The sequence below is a fragment of the Elaeis guineensis genome, chromosome 12 (genome assembly GCF_000442705.2).
Source record: "Elaeis guineensis isolate ETL-2024a chromosome 12, EG11, whole genome shotgun sequence".
Taxonomy (NCBI): Eukaryota; Viridiplantae; Streptophyta; class Magnoliopsida; order Arecales; family Arecaceae; genus Elaeis; species Elaeis guineensis.
The window spans coordinates 11,314,112-11,330,508 of NC_026004.2; the positions used below are offsets into that span (position 1 = coordinate 11,314,112).

At 36.8% G+C, this 16,397-nt stretch overlaps 1 protein-coding gene across 2 annotated transcripts; it reads left to right on the plus strand.

The window, feature by feature from the left end:
- Nucleotides 1–4,490: 4,490 nt before the first annotated feature.
- On the plus strand, nucleotides 4,491–13,878 carry LOC105055227 (uncharacterized). Of its 2 annotated transcripts, none has more exons than XM_010936991.4 (9): nucleotides 4,491–5,025; nucleotides 5,654–5,699; nucleotides 5,798–5,873; nucleotides 6,008–6,053; nucleotides 6,182–6,280; nucleotides 11,623–11,691; nucleotides 11,807–12,170; nucleotides 12,332–12,489; nucleotides 12,798–13,878. In XM_010936991.4, exons 1-9 carry the CDS (start codon nucleotides 4,609–4,611, stop codon nucleotides 13,644–13,646), a joined length of 2,124 nt encoding a protein of 707 aa, XP_010935293.1. In that variant the 5' UTR covers nucleotides 4,491–4,608; the 3' UTR covers nucleotides 13,647–13,878. The 2 variants fall into 2 exon arrangements, with proteins under 2 accessions (XP_010935293.1, XP_010935294.1); XM_010936992.4 differs by having other exon boundaries at nucleotides 5,807–5,873.
- The last annotated feature ends 2,519 nt before the right edge of the window (nucleotides 13,879–16,397 follow it).

A 16,397-nucleotide genomic window follows, 5' to 3' on the forward strand; every position in this document is an offset into this window, starting at 1 on the left:
TACTAACAAAATCTTCTAGATTCAAAAATTATGTATTTTGGTAGTTTCTAAGATATATCAGATGTAGATATAAAAATGAATAAACTATATTATGTTACAATTTAGACATTGAAACTAATCTATATGTATTTTAACATAGACAGACCATGATAAATAAGTTAGATTCTCAAATAACGTATATTTTAGTATACTAGCACAATAAATACTGTCCATTTTTATATTCAAATAATACATATAATAATAGAGACTATCATAGTATATGTTTTTTAGTTTTTAGATATTTTTAATGATGTAGATTTGGATCAAGAGTATTGACATTGATTTTTTGATATCCTGATTTTAGAGTCAAGAGCAGTACATATCCTTTTCTCTCAAAAAGAGAAAAGTCCATGTATGTATGTATGTATGTATGTGTATATATATATTTGTTTCGAGAATATAATCCTGCCTACACTTTCCAATAGTTGGTGGGGACTAAATTCATTCCTTTTCTCAAAAGAGAAAAAGAAAGAAAAAATAACGATAATAACATGGAGTAATCTTACAACCACTAAGCCTTTTTCTGGTGATTCCTTTATGCTGATTCTAATGGAACCCCTATTGCTGTAAATCTAGCAAAGTAAGACCTTGGACTAATAATTTTTGACTTAGTGTATCTTCTGCGAAAGGTGATTTTGGGATGCATATGAACATACACAGCTGCCTCTTTCAGGCTTATCCTTCTTACAAGAATGCAAGTGATAAGTGATTTGTGAGCTGTGATTTTGGTTATGTTTGTTAATATTCGATCGGCTAGATTGGAGTGGTGAGATTTTACATGCTCTTGGTGGTGTCCAATTCGAATGATAGGTTTCCATCAATGAGAAATGAGTTTCTGATTCATGTTTCTCCAATTCGAACGAGTGGTTTCGATCGATGAGAAATGAGTTTCTGATTAATGTTTCTTATCGAACCTCCAATGAGATCATGGTTTGGAAATTTAAAGACCGAAACCTGCTTGTTTGCATTTAATAGAACCACTTGCACATCTTCCTGTCATGTATGCATTATAGCATTTTTGTCACGTTTGTAGGCATACGGAGTCACTTGTTACTTTGGACTAAAAGGATCTCCGAGTCTTTGTTGTTTGGCTCCATTTGTTCGACTGTTGAAGTACCTAAATATCGAAAAGGATAGAATTCATTTGAAACGGCCGTCCTAATATTGTGATATGAGCTATAGCCAAGTAAAAAGACCAACAAGGATATAGCCTAGCAGTTGCAGCCTGGTCCATCCAGAGATGGCTTTGGTACCACTAGCTAACTAGAGAGGTTTGGGTTTTTCCTTGATGACGCATGATCGAGGATCACTTATGCTGTAATTTTCATAAAGAAAAGAACTAGGATCATCATCATTTTTTTGAATGATTTTTTTTTGAATGTATACTCTCATAAGCATGCGAAAATCCATGAATACCCTCACAGAATTTCTATATACATGTATATCTTTATAATTTTTTTTTAACATATCTATCTATGAAGATACTTCGCTATTTTAATTTTAAATTATTTATTTTTTAATACTATTAGATGGTACGAATACACAAGCAAAAAAGAAAGAGAAAGAAGGATATATTATATATACAAAATAATTTTTTTAAAATAATATTTATATAAATAACAATTTTATGCAAGTATTCATATAATTTTGCATATGTAGGGGCACAAATGTAGAAAATCCTATTTAAAATGATATCCATTGAGACTATGTTTATTGTAATTACAAGTAATTTTATTTATCAAGGGACTACAATTATGAAGTACCAATGATTGGATAGGTCATGCCTATATGATTTGAAGCCCAAGAAACTTTAAATATCCAAGCTTCCATAGTTACGAGCAATCAATTAGGCACCATTTAAAAATCTAAAAATTTTAATGTTGAGACAGGGTTTAACCCAAAAAAGCAGGTAGAAAAATATAAAATGTGATCGAAACCGGTATTCGCCCTCCATGACATCAAGTTGGAAACAAGAAGCCTCGAGATAATGACCGATGCCTGTCTGATGGTTACACCCTCTGCTTAGCAATTAGAGGTTTTGGGTTCAATTAGTAGATAATGTCTATGAAAAATATGTATTTGAATAACCATATTATTGGTTAGTCCGCCTTCCTTTCTCTCAAACGGGTGAGTAGAGCTTTGATACTAATTCTAGATGAAGTTTGAAGCCTTAAACCAATAGGAAGGGGTCCCACCTGTAATATTATTACGTGGGTTCAGAAGCTTGAGAATATATGACTCAACACACAAACCAACTTCTCTGTTCTAAGTAGAAGGGTATGACCACACAGCTAATTCTTTGCTCATGAAAGGTGAAACAACTTGAACCGATTTTGTTTATTTTACAACAATATTTTATTTTGTGTAATACTAGGTTGATTTTTGTACTTGTCATGTTCTAAAAGGTTTTGATGAGCATTGAAGTTATTACATATAGACAATCTTTTTTTTGTAGTAAAGGTTATATATTAGTTATTAGTGATTCCAGCAAACATGATTCGTTCTCCACAAACAAGTTCAACTTTGGCAAGCTTGATTTACTAAACACTAAAGTTATTATCGACAATTTTCTTTCCAAAAAAAAAAAAAAACCAAAAAGAAAGTTCTAGCAAACATGGTTCTTTCACTGTTGTCAGGCTTTTGTAGTAGACATGGTTCATTTAAATCAGGATTAGAAATATGATAGGTTAATTGTGTGCACTTGGATGGCATACAAATTTAGGTCAACTATTTGTATTCTTTTCTAGCAATTAAGATCATGCAAACTATGTTTAGTTCTATTACTCTGTGTTTAGATTGTATCCGACCTCCTTTCACGATATCAATCATCAAATTATATATTATATAAATCTCAAAATATTTCAAATTTTTTCGTTCATCGATTTGAATAGATCTCAAAATGGCCATTGCATCATTTAATAGTGGATTCGTACAAAGGATGGAAACCTCAAACGACCTCTATCCACCACTTTGAGCCGCGTCTAATTGCACTGTATGAAACCATGATTGAGCCGCATTTCAAATATCCGTTACATCACCAATATCATAAACATGAACGCAACCCATAAAAACTAATCAAAATCTTCCACTTTCACAAAGGTGTGCCAAACAAACTCGGCCACTATGTGGTTGGCTTTTGCCAATTGGCCAAAGATGCTCCCAAGTTCAAAAGAGGCTGCGTACTTTAACTGATACCTTTCCCCTAGTTTTCAAGAACCCTTTTAATTCAGTTCAAAAAGCCGTATGAATTGAACGAACTCTACTTATTGTACTCCACAAATTAATTTGTTGAACGATGTTGGCCTAAGAACCTTTGTCTTATTATTACCTGTCATATCAGCTAGTCCACTAACACCGTGTTTTTTTTTCTTTGGTACCACACTAACACCGTGTTATAACGGACTTTCCTTAGCATTGTTATGAATTGTTATTAAATTTGTAAATGATCATATTTTATTATTTTTTTTTAAAAAAACAAAGATTGGTAACTAAAAAATATATATTATTTTCATTATAATTTATAATTTACTGTGGATTAACTAAAATATTTTTTCAGCTACTATTTTTACTTGTAATGATCGTGATAATTTCGTAACAACTACCTTGATTTTGTAACTGCTATAATAATTTTAGATAATGATTATAACAACCCTGCAATGTTGTTATTCAAATCAAATGCATGAGTTATTATACTCAACAAATTAATTCGTTGAACTACGTTGGCCTAAGAACCTTTGTCTTATTATTACCAGTCATATCAATTAGTCCACTAGCACCGTGTTATAACAGACTTTCATTAGTATTGTTGTGAATGTTATTAAATTTATAAATGACAATATTTAGTAATTAAAAAAAAATAAAGATTAGTAACTACAAATATATCTTTTTTCATTATAATTCATAATTTATCATTGATTAGCTCAAACATATTTCTTAGCTACTATTTTCACTTGTAACGGTCGTAACAGCTATCTTGATTTTGTAACTATTATAATAATTTTAGGTAATGGTTATAACAATTCCTCAACGTCGTTGTTGTTTAAGTCAGATGCAATTCACCTCACGTTTCTTTTATCTTGAGAATAGCATAAAAATTATGGACCAACCGAGAAATTAACCCTTCTAAGTTAGACCATGTCACATACGAAATCATTTAAATTGGTTCATATTGATTGTCTCATGTATAATTAAACTGGTCTGCATGGCTCGAGATCCTCGTGCCAGCATCTAAATTGAACCATCTCACGGGCTCGGGCCAAGAAATCTAGATCTGCATATAAATTATACGCGGACGCTCGTAAGCAGGCGGCTTTGCTGGCCCCACACGGCCACACGTGGTAAAGAGCCGCGTGCCACGAAACCGCGGGCGGCTGTCACGTGCGACAACCTTCGGAAAGGTCCCAACCCCCCAAAAAAATTCCAAAATAAAAGCAAAAAATTATTACCAAAAAATCGCCTCTTCCCACCCCCCTTCTTAGAGAGACAATTTAAGAGAGAGAAAGAAAAGGGCTAGAGAGAGAGAGAGAGAGGAGAGAGAAAGCGAGGGGGCGGGGCAGCCGTTCGAAAAAAATGGGCACCAACAACCATGTAGAGCCGAAGAGGAGGAAGAAGAAGGGCCGCCCCTCCCTCCTCGACCTCCAAAAACGTAGCCTCCGACTCCAACAACAACAAGAACAGAAGAAAAACCCTAACCCTAACCCCAATCCCAACCCCTACCTCCGATTCCCCGCCTCCTCCTACTCCTCCACCGGCCGCCGCGCCAGCCGCCGGAACCCGAATCCCGACCCCGGCGCCGACGCCGACGCCGCGTCCGACGACGACGAGGATGACGACGATTCCACCGGAAGGAGGAGAGAGAAGAAGCTTCGATTCGTCCTCCGCATCCCCGCCCACGGCGCCAATTCCGTCTCTGGCTCCGATACCGACGGTGCCGCCGCCGGCGCAAGAAAGCGCAAGATCGATGAAGTCGCCGCCGATCGGGATGAGGTGCGCTTTTTTTTCCCTTTTTTTCAACTTAAATCTGAAATTGGTTGAGGTGTGGTTTTTGTCCTTTTTTTGGCGGTTATGGAGGGGATGATCGGGATGGGGGTAGGGAGGGGTTTTGGAATTTAAAGGCGCAGGGGTGGGGATTGGGGGGTTTTGTACGATTTTGGTTACGGATCGGGAATCCACGCGGCCATCTCGGTGGAGGTTGTGCGTCCTTGGATTCCGTTCTTTTTGGGGATTTTATTTATTACTTATTTATTTACTTTGGCTCGCTGGTGGATTTCCATACTGAGAACGTTTTCGGATTTGACTAGGTCAACCTTACCAATCATTGCTTGAAAACCTACGTGCCTTTTCTTGCAGAAAAATTGAAATATTTTGAATTTTTTTTGTCTGGATGGATTTATTTCTTTTTATTCGCTATTACTATTATTATTTGTGGAAATAGTACACTGATCTATGAAAAAAGTTCACCTCTGTCCTCTTCCATTTCTTTTTGTTCCCCTTTTTTTATTTTTTTTTCTAATTTTAATGGGGTACATGTAGATCTGTTAGTTTTGTCTTTTTTTTGTTCCCTTTTTTTTTTTTTGGATTTTTTTGACTGATTTGTTAATGTGTTTTTCTGCAGGTAGAAAGGCAGAATTCTGCCTCGAAAGCGACGGATCCTTCTCAAGGTTTGGTTCTCGTGCATTTATCTCGAGAAAGGAAGATAAAATCTACGTTCAAACGAATGTTTTTTTTTTTTTTAGTGATGTTTGTTTATTTGTTTTAGAGCCTTCAGATTCCGGGCCCACGACACCTTTGCCGGACAAAAAGTTGTTGGTTTTCATCCTGGATAGGCTGCAGAAGTGAGTGCTCCGGTTTCTTTATTTCAATCTCACCTGCATCTCTCCCCTTCTATTTTTTTTCTCTCTGGGTTTTACTTCCATGTTCGAAGTGTTGTATCCAAGCATTTTGATTGGATTTTCTGGTTGACCATCAGGAAGGATACCTATAGTGTTTTCTCGGAGCCCGTGGATCCGAATGAGGTGTGTTTCGGAAGCCATCGCTGTTATTATTTACGGATTTTTTTTGTGTTTGTTTTTTCTATGACCTTTTTACTGGCATAGCAGATCTTTTTCTGTTGGACTGATGTTTTACTGACCGATGCCTACAGCTTCCGGATTACCATGATATCATTGAGCATCCTATGGATTTTGGAACCATCCGAAAGAAGCTTTCAGGTGGAGAATATGCGAACTTGGAACAGTTTGAGGTCAGTAACCAATAGTGCATTGTATGGCTGTTTTATGAACTACTGGTTCTGAGTGACCAGATTTTTCACATGTCCGAATCTACTTATCTATTTTGTGTATATATGTATTCATGTTTGTTGGTAAAAGCCTCAGCATGTATTTGTTGGGTATATTTTCATTTGGAATCTAAGTAAATCCATGATGGAATCCTATGGTTTCCATTTTGCTCTAGATGCTCTTGCTATATCTGGACTGAGCTTGTTGTGGTGGACAATTTACCTCTCATTCTTTTCTTCTTTTGATCTATTGGTAGAGCTGCAATTTCTTTGATTTAATTTCTGTAACCATTTTTCTCTCAAAATTTCAGCAGCATAACAGAATGCACTTTTCCTGTTGATTGAGTAAACATGCTCTGAAATTATTTTTTGGTACAAAGTTTATAGAAGATAAATCATGTTCCTAATTATGAAACAAGCTTTATAATTTATAGCAAATCCTTCATCATGTACCTCCAGCATTTGCTATGATGTTTGCTCGGTTGCTTCTTAGGTCAATATTTATGTCAGCATGGTATCGTGATATCATATGGTTGCCCATTTTTATTTGTGTACCTCCATTTTCTTGTGCTGCTTATGGGAATGCTCACATCATTGGAAATCCATCTTTCAAAATGATTGAATAATTACTGCTGTTATATATTCCATTTTATCTAGTTCTATCAGGAGTATAGAATGCTGCATAATTAGTGATATGCTCTTTCTTACAAACAGAAGTTGGGAAGCATGCTATTTCCAGATCTAAGATTTTTCTTCTTTAAATCTTGTAGAAGAGTCTTACCGTAAAGTAGCATTGTTCTTCATGAGAGAATAAGTAATATATATATATATATATATATTTATTTATTTATTTATTTACGTTGAAGAGAGGGAAAAAAAATGCTAAAATAGGTTCCTTTTTTCTTGGAGTATGCTCGAGGTTACAAGTTCTTAGCCTGGCAAGAGCTTTTAGGGCAAAATCAGTTATGGTTTATAAGGTACTCACTTGATTATAATCACAATGAACGTTATACTGACAATATAAGCTGTAATGACTGGGAGCTTGTCACAGTGGTCACACCCCTCAAAGATTTTGGGTTCAATTCTGGATGATCTGTCCCCAAGTATTGGAACTTGGGTAATTATAGCCTGGAATGGGCTTCCCACCATTTTCCCTAATGAACAGAAGGAAAGTTTAAACTGTAATTTGAAAAACTTATTCATCCTTTGGCATTGTATTTGTCATGCAACTGAGCTACTCTCTTTTGAAAAGCACAGTGAGAATATAAACTTAATCGGTTTGATCACTAAAAAAGTAAAGATTCCCTGGCTTGCTTATTTCAAATGTTCAAGAATGTATTTAGAATTTTTTTATCACTTCTATATATGAATATTACTCATATTATCTGTTTAGAGCTCAAAAGGGATAGTGGAGATCTATGATAAAGTAGAACATGGACTTCTGAAAGTCAAGTCCAATTTCATTGTGCTGTGGGAAAGTATTTAGGGGAAAAATATCTCTGGCAGTCTATCCTTACAGAGTATTGAAGTGAAGGTGAGGCTAGCCCTGTTCTTGGATGTGGAATGTTTCTTATAAGAAATTCTTTCTAATATTTGCAAAAAGAAGGGCTGAAATATTGCATGTACCATCCTATGCTTGCTGATCTTGTCAGTATGATACGGGCTGATATACACTAATATTGGACGAACCAGGTCTATGTGGTGCTGTATTGAGGTGTATTGATCCCATACTACTCAATTTATTTATTTGTTCATTTGTTCATTAGGGCCTAGGTGAATTGCTCCCTTAGTGACCCTAATCTGGTGATTGTATCATACAGGCCAGCCATCAATAGGGTGCTGACCCTTGAGATTTCAACCCTTGTTACAAAGTACTACTACTATAACAAGGCGAATGCAACCTCTATATAAGCAGGTATTGCCCCATTGCAGGAAAAACACTAGGGAGCTACACATCACCATGTATAACTTAAGATATGTCTATCAAGTATTTTCACACCCTTATCTATCATCAAATCCAGTAATAGTATAATTATGTTAAGTGTATACTATCAAGGATTCGTTTAAACCCTTACACTTTCTGGAAACCATATGTTTTCATGATTGTCCTTTTTTTTAAATAAAAAAAGAATATAGTTTCTATTCCTTGATAGATGCCCTCCTATTTGTTATTTTTGCTCATTCAGCCAAAACTATAGATCTTTTTTGAATTCTTATCCTGAGGTTTTTACACTTCAGAATGCACCTTACTGTGATCAAAATGAGACTGAATTTAAGAAAACAGTTTAATTTGTAGGATGCTGTTATTGTAAGCTTTATGAATTCTGATTTGCCACTTGCACCTATCATGCACTGCCTTTGCTGTTATTGTAAGCTTTTCTGGATCCAATGTCTTTAACTACCCTTTATAAGTATTTCCTTCCCCCTTTTTTTTAAAAAAATAACCTCCAAAACAATGTTAAACACTGCATTTTTACTAAGCCCTCATATTTTGTTGAATGTCAGATCAGCTTGGTTCTACATTGCTTTGCCTTAAATTAATGTGCACCTACAGCTCCACCTCCTTCCTAGTTCACCACTCATATATCCTAAGTTTCTCATTTCTACCATTTCTGTCTTCTTTGCTTGGATCCTTATTATTATACAGCAATCTAAACCTTACATTATCATACACATTCTTGGTTTTTCCCCCCTACAATTCGTGCAAGTTCTCAAGCAGTGCATCAGTCATAATTATAACTGAAGCATCGATACCCCTCATTTTTGCAGCTCCTTTTTTATTCAAATTGCAGTCAGCTTTCATTCTTTGTATTAGGTCCCAGTTATTGAAATCGGTCACACTATACCTTCTCTTTCCTATCATATTTAGTTGAGGCCTCATTTTTCTTTACATTTCCATCAAAACTGAATATGCTTTTGTTGACCAATTTCTAAGTCTCATTCTCTGCTGCATGATTCTAATTCAACATTTAAGCATGTTCTTCTCTCCTGCCACCACACCCTACCAAGATCATATCATCTAAAAATAACATAAACATTGCTTCATCTTGAATATTGATGCTTGGTTCATTAATAAAGAAATTGGGCTAAGTTTAGATGCTTTGTTTAAGCCCAGCATTTCTGGGGCTTCACTCGTCCTGTCGCAACTACTCGACCCTTGTAACCAAGTGTCCTTTATGCCTTCATTTATTTGAATTTTCCATTTACATCACCTTCCTTAATACTTTCCTTGAAATTACAAGTTTCGCTTGTTTATTAGGTTATTAATAACCTTGTGGTAACATAGTAGGATGTGCAAGTTTTTAAAAGTTCGTGTCTAGAAGGTGAGTATGAAGTGTGAAAATATAGTTTGTGATAGAGTTGTATGGCAAATAGAATTTGGTTGGTAAAATTTGATGATCTATTGGTTCAATGTGTACATAAGTAGTTTTTAGTGTGTTCATTATGGTTGTTATAAGTAGATGTTGAACTAATGATGGCTTTTTTATATCATAATATATATATATATATATATATATATATATATATATATATATATATATATATATATTATTTAATTTTTTTTTTCCAAAGGCATGAAAGGTGCCTTAGTAGTGTGTTTTAGTAGAGTTATTGATAGATACACCAAATTGTCATGGATGTGAACCGGACACACAAAAGTGACCTGAACCTGACGGTATGATGATCTTTCCATGGAGAAACCATTCCTGTTTCCTCCTTCATTGACACCTCACATTCTCTTTGGCTCCACTACAAACAGCTGATGCACTCGCATGTCTCTAAGGTATGACCCTACATACTAGGGTGATCTCTCCATTGACTGCTGCCACCATCCATCCTTCTCTAAGATGATGAAGGCACTTATGACACCATTAATCTTCAGTTCTTAAAAGATCTGAATATGATGTGACCGAGGCTAGAGCCAGGATCTTTGCCCTTTTTTTGGTGGTGGGTGCCATCCAGGGGTAGGGGGGCGGTATGGGGGTGCAGCTGCATGACATGTTGGAAGGTTATAAAAATCCAAGACTTGATAGTGAATCACTGGCTTTAGAGATAATGAAACTGCAATATAGTTCTCCATAGCGGTCATGCTATAATGCTGATAACTTGTTGTAATTAAACAGTTTTCCTTGTTAAACTATTAGGAACCTAGGATTGATGATTAGCTTCAAACTGTTATAAATAAGCATAACAGGGAATGAGACACCACCAAACGAGGTTCATAAACATCTTATCAAAAATACAAATGCACCATGATAGAGCTGTCACTGGTATGCAACGATATATTTGACAGACACTATTTGAGTTCAGATTTTCTCTGTTCATGCTTCTGCCTGATCATTCTTGTGGAATCAAACACCACTTTCCATTGTACCAGTCCTGCTTTTTGTACAGTTGCTTATTGTTGTTAGGTAGGTGCTTGTCAGCAAGCAAATTAACTGCAATGGCTGGACAGGAACCCGAACCGAAGAGGATGAAAACCTGTACAACCCTAGCAGATAAGGAGATTCATCTCAGTATCTAAAGTCCGTATATAATGGACTTACAAGGTTATATAATCAGAAATATATATTCTCTATGAGGAACCTGTGAAGTATTTTGTTTTCTAAGGAAAGCACAAAACAAAGCATAACAATGTCATGATATCTTGTGATGCTCAGTTGGCATCTTATCAAGTATGCCTGGTTTTCCTCTTAAGAATGCATTTCATGAAATTAATTTACTGTTAAAGATATATGGATCATCAGCTGAAACTCTTGTTTTTTCTCTTTATTTAATCAATGCTGGAATCTTTGTTTTCTCAATTATTTTTGAAACAAAGGAATCAGTAGGATTCATAAACAAGATTATTTTTTCCTGGGTAAGAAATGTGGCAAACATCGATGGATGAATAAATCTGTGTTAAATATATATATTTGTTATTTGATAAACCTAAGAGCAGTGCAATTTAGTTTCTAAATTTGGATTCTTCTAGTCTTGGCATGGTTGTTGTGTCTTCTCACTACTAGATAATTTTGAAGCCCACATTATTATGCCGTTGTTTGAATTTCAATTGCTACATCAGCTGCTTGGCAAAAGAGCTAGATGCAATGATAACCCTTCCAACGCAATCATTTTCTTTGATTAGACGAGCTTCATGACATATAATTGATTGTTTTGGCTTCCTACCATGTTTTACTTGTAAGAACGAACTGATGTTTTCTGTTATATACTTTCTCTATTATCTTCGTTGAAGTTTGAATTTGGAACTTGTTTTTTTGGCTAGGCCAAAGGAATTTTGACTTAGATTTTGTATATTTTTGCAGAAAGATGTTTTCTTAATCAGCTCAAATGCAATGCGATACAATGCACCAGATACAATATACTATCGACAGGTATCTGTTGCGATCCAGACCTCTATAAACACTCCTGGGTTATGGAGTAATACATTGGATGTATCTGGTTTTATTTGTGTGTATATTGGTCTTCATAAATGCCCTATCCTTACAGGCACGATCCATCCAAGAGCTTGCGAAAAAGAACTTTGAGAATCTTAGACAAGAAAGTGATGATAATGAGCCAGAACCAAAGCCTGTGCGGAGAGGCAGACCGCCAACCAAGAAGACTTTCAAACAATCAGTCGGCAGGCCTCCTGCTGACCGTGTTGGTTCTGATTTCTCCCCTGGTGCAACACTTTCTGGTGCTGGAGACAATGGTCACTTATCAAACTTGGCCAATGATTTGTTGAGAAGGGGGTTGGTGATGGATAAGCCTAGGATTGCAGATTTACCTGGAGGAACATATCATCTTCGTAATGCCGATACTCATAGTTGGATGAGTGGGCATAGAACAGTTAGAAATGAAGATTTTTCAGGTAAGTGATTACCTGCGACATAACATACCTTCAGTTATGTGTTTAGGAACTGCAGATATAATTTCAGTTGCATCCCTTAATTTTTTTTTAAGATTTGAGGCACCGTCTCCTTTCCATTTATGGGTCTGGTGCTGAGTCCCTTTTTGTGTCCTATCTTGCAGGTTCTGGGATGAAGAATGTTTCAATGAAATATGGAAAGAAACTTTCTGTTATAGATGAAAATCGACGCAATACATATAAGCAACCCCAGCTGTCAACCTCTGTGTATGAGCCGGCAGTCTTACCTGCATTGAATGGGGAGAGGAAGCAGCTGGTGCCAGTAAGTTCTGGCTGCTGCTCAGGAACCTTTTCTTTTATAATGTTTTTCATGGCATGATTAATATGAGGTCAATGGATTGGCTGTATTTCGCTTTGCATTATTTTATTGGAATGTGTTCGAATTAATACGAAAAAAATATTAAAAGAATATGAAACTCTATGTTTCACTTGTGCCTCCATTGAAAATCATGAGGCTGTTTTTTTTAGTATAATTTTTTTCTCTCATATTTGATAATTTTTTGTAGAAAAATAGTTACCTTGTAGAGTATTGCCTTTGCCATCTGTAACAATGCTCTGATTGAAAAACAGGTGGGTCTTCATATGGAGCATGCATATGCACGGAGCTTGGCTCGATTTGCTGCAAACCTTGGCCCCATTGGTTGGGAAATTGCTGCCAAACGAATTCAACAAGCACTTCCTCGTGGGATGAAGTTTGGCCCTGGATGGGTTGGCCAAAGCGAAGTGCCACATCAATCTCAGCCACTCCTTCCCACATCTCTGCTTTCTGCATCCCAACCAAAGATTACATCGTCCACCATCCCAGCATCAACAGCTGAACCCCCCTCCGATAATTTGACTGTTGAGGAGAGCCAGGTTATCACAAGTCTCCCACCACCAGCTTTGACGTCTGCTGTGCCAAGCAGACCCACCAGCTCCTCAGATCGCTCAGAGACTGCGGCAGTGGTTAACCATGGAAGCCTAGTGAGTAGTAGTGGTGTTATTCAGCCCAAGACTCCCTTCCTGCTTCACCAGAATCCAGCAATTCAACCTACTGTGAATGGTTTCAATACCTCTATGGTGTTTGCTCCGCCTTCTCATGCTGGAAAGATGCTTAGACCATCCAGGCCACCTGGGAGCTCTCGTCCAGAGGTAATGAATGCCTATGCTGGAGCCTTCGGTGCAGTTTCTAGAAGCAGCAGCAGTCACATCAACCAGGCACCTTTGAACCAATCAAATGCGGACAAGACGGTGGTGTGCAATCCAAGTTCATTGTCGAATTCTGGCCAGGGTTCTCAAGGGCCATGGCGGGGCTTGTCGTTGAATGCGAAGCCTGGTTCTGTTCCCCCTGATCTAAATGTTGGGTTCCAGTCAACGGGGTCATCAGTGGCAGGTGTTTTGGTAGATTCGCAGCATCCTGATTTAGCATTACAGCTATGAAGATATTAACATAATCCATCCCCTGTTTGGCATGGACAGAGAGATCCTCATGGTGTTGAATTAGCTAGGTGATATGGAAGTAGATGGAGAATGATACAGGGGATGGATGGTGATTTTTTTAACAAATATTCATACCAGCATTGTGTTGTAGAAGTTCTGAGGGCATTTGTACAGATTAATTAATATTAAAATTAATTCTCCAGAAGAAGCTCAGTTTCCTATTTGTATTGAATCCAGGGTTTAAGAATACAGATTCTTCTTTCATATCCAGATAATTGCCTTTTTGGCTAATCGATCTTATGGAGCTAACGAATCCTTTGGTTTTCCACTAACTTGTAGTTTTGTGTTTTGAGGGTCAAATTGAGCGCTCTGTTGAAATCAGGTCCAGGATTTTATCTTGCTTGGGAGGGGTTGATTCTGCTTTATTGAAGTGTGCATTCTAGAATCCATACGTAGACTTGGTTTGGGATGATTGATGAACCTACAGGGCTTGACCCACAACTCTAGAAGTGCAAAATCATATTCGAATTTTATCAAATTGATGAAAAAGATTATCACGGATTTTTGCTGCAACAAAATTTCCTGACATCTAAATTCAGATCTTGAATCTTGCAGGCATGCTCCAAAAATTACTGATTTTTACTAGATCAGAGATGGTAGGATCAGGTTACAAAAGACAACTATAGGGAATTTTGCAAATATAATTCATGTTTATTTTCAGTTTTGCAACCTTGGTCCTTACTTTTCCCCAGAAATGTCCTGCTTTGGATTTTTAAAATGCTTTTGCCCTACATCAAAAGTATCCGTATTACTACAAAAAATATGTGCTTTCAAATTCACATAAAACATGTTGCTGGAATCTTTGATAGATCATGGGTTAAAAGTGTTTGGGAAATTTCAAATCAGGCTTTTCTTATCCATCAAAAAATGTTGGTGGGTATGTTCCATCCTCTTCAAGAAGATGGGCATGCTTGATGATGTAGAAGATGGTCATTATTTCTCAGATTATATCGTTTCTTTTTTTTTTGGTAAAGGATTATATTGTTTCCTTTAGGAGTAAGAGGCAAACCAGGAAATTTGATGACGTAGAAGAAGAGTGCTGTTATTTCTCAGCATATATATATATATATATATATATATATATATATATATATATATATATATATATATATATATATATATATATATATATTTTTATTATTTGTGTAACTTAATAAGTCCATTCATATTTGATGTTGGTTGCCTTGCATCGTTTCCTTTATTAGAGTAAGAAGCAAACCAAGAATTTTGTCCTTGCTAAATCATAAATGATGACAAACGAGAAGGGGAAGGTCGAAAGGGTTGGTGGATACGTGCGGGCTAAGGTGCCCCATGACTTCTCTTGGTTCCTTTCTTCTAATCTGTACATGCTTCTAATTAAATCATTAGAATCGTAGACATTGCTTATTCATGCCATTAGACAATTAATGCTTCTTTTGGTTCCTTTCTTCTAATCCTCCGGAGGCAGCGATCAAGAATACAATGGTTGAAGCATAGCGATCAAAACATGAAGTTTTTCATATTTATGTGAGTGTGAGAAGGAAGAACACCACATGCAGGGTCCAAAACATGGGCCAATCGTTGGCCAATCCGGAAGAGTTGGAATGAGAATATTTATACAGGCATTAATTATGTTAACTGGATGATATATATATTCCATCGGATTGCCCACCAAGTCATAGGCCCGTTCATCAAAATTCTATGTGACAATCGAGGATTGATGCATGAGGTCCATGTGCCGGATGGGATCCATGCATGGAACGCTCCATGGCCAAGGAAAAGCTCTCAAAGCAATGCTTTCTCCCTTTCAACTCAGTCATGCCACATGATATATCAATGAAGTTAAGCCCCAAGAGTTGCACCCTCCCTCCAAATCATGTAGAGAGCATGCACTACGAGAGAGACCCCAGCCTTCGGAAGGTAACCATCCCACTGCTATTCTTGGAATCTTTGGTAAAAAAAGTTTATATAATGTTGCAAGAAGTGCTTGTATCGGCATTGATATACATGAACGTGAACAAAATATATACCGTTATGAATCACTTGTTGAGTCACTGCTCAATTCACTACGTGGTAGTCAATAATCTCACGTAACATAGATTGCGGAAGTGACGGTCTCAGGTTCTATTCTGTCAATTAATTAACGAGTTCCACTGAGAATTAAACGTGCCTTGCCCTTGTAACCTTCTGTTCTTATTCTTAGGAACAGTAACATCGGCCACCCTGGGTGCAGTGTGTTCTACGAGTGCCACGATGCCTTAAAAATTTGCCTTTTTGCTGTTCACCATACTCATTCGGTGATCATTCGGGGTGCGGTATCGTATTTTTCGCGCTAACAAAAGCATCTCGATGTCACCCCACCTTCCTCCGATCGTATGCATGTTTTGACTGCATCGCCAAGAAAGGAATGTAATAATTTGCATGGCGGACAAGAACAAAGCTCCCGGTTCCAGGCATTATCCGCGAATCCGACCAAACTAAGAAAATGACAGAGGAAAGATCGATGTGCAGCTTCCACAAAGCGGTGAAAACGAAAGGAAACCCAACAACAACTACAATAATAATAAAAAAAAAATTTCTAGTCTAAATCAACGGAACAGAAGTTGTAATTCTTCTGTGATAAAAAATAATCTTTTTAAGCTTTTTTTTTTTTTTTTTTGATGTAATGCAAGGGTGTGGGTACCCATCCAGTTTTTATTTTGATGATTTGGT

What these genes read in the sequence shown, in the direction of transcription:
- LOC105055227 (XM_010936991.4), top strand. Translation starts at nt 4,609, where the DNA reads ATGGGCACCAACAACCATGTAGAGCCGAAGAGGAGGAAGAAGAAGGGC. An exon ending in TCGCCGCCGATCGGGATGAG is followed by an intron (nt 5,026 to 5,653) that starts GTGCGCTTTTTT and finishes GTTTTTCTGCAG; the next exon opens with GTAGAAAGGCAGAATTCTGC. An exon ending in AGCGACGGATCCTTCTCAAG is followed by an intron (nt 5,700 to 5,797) that starts GTTTGGTTCTCG and finishes TATTTGTTTTAG; the next exon opens with AGCCTTCAGATTCCGGGCCC.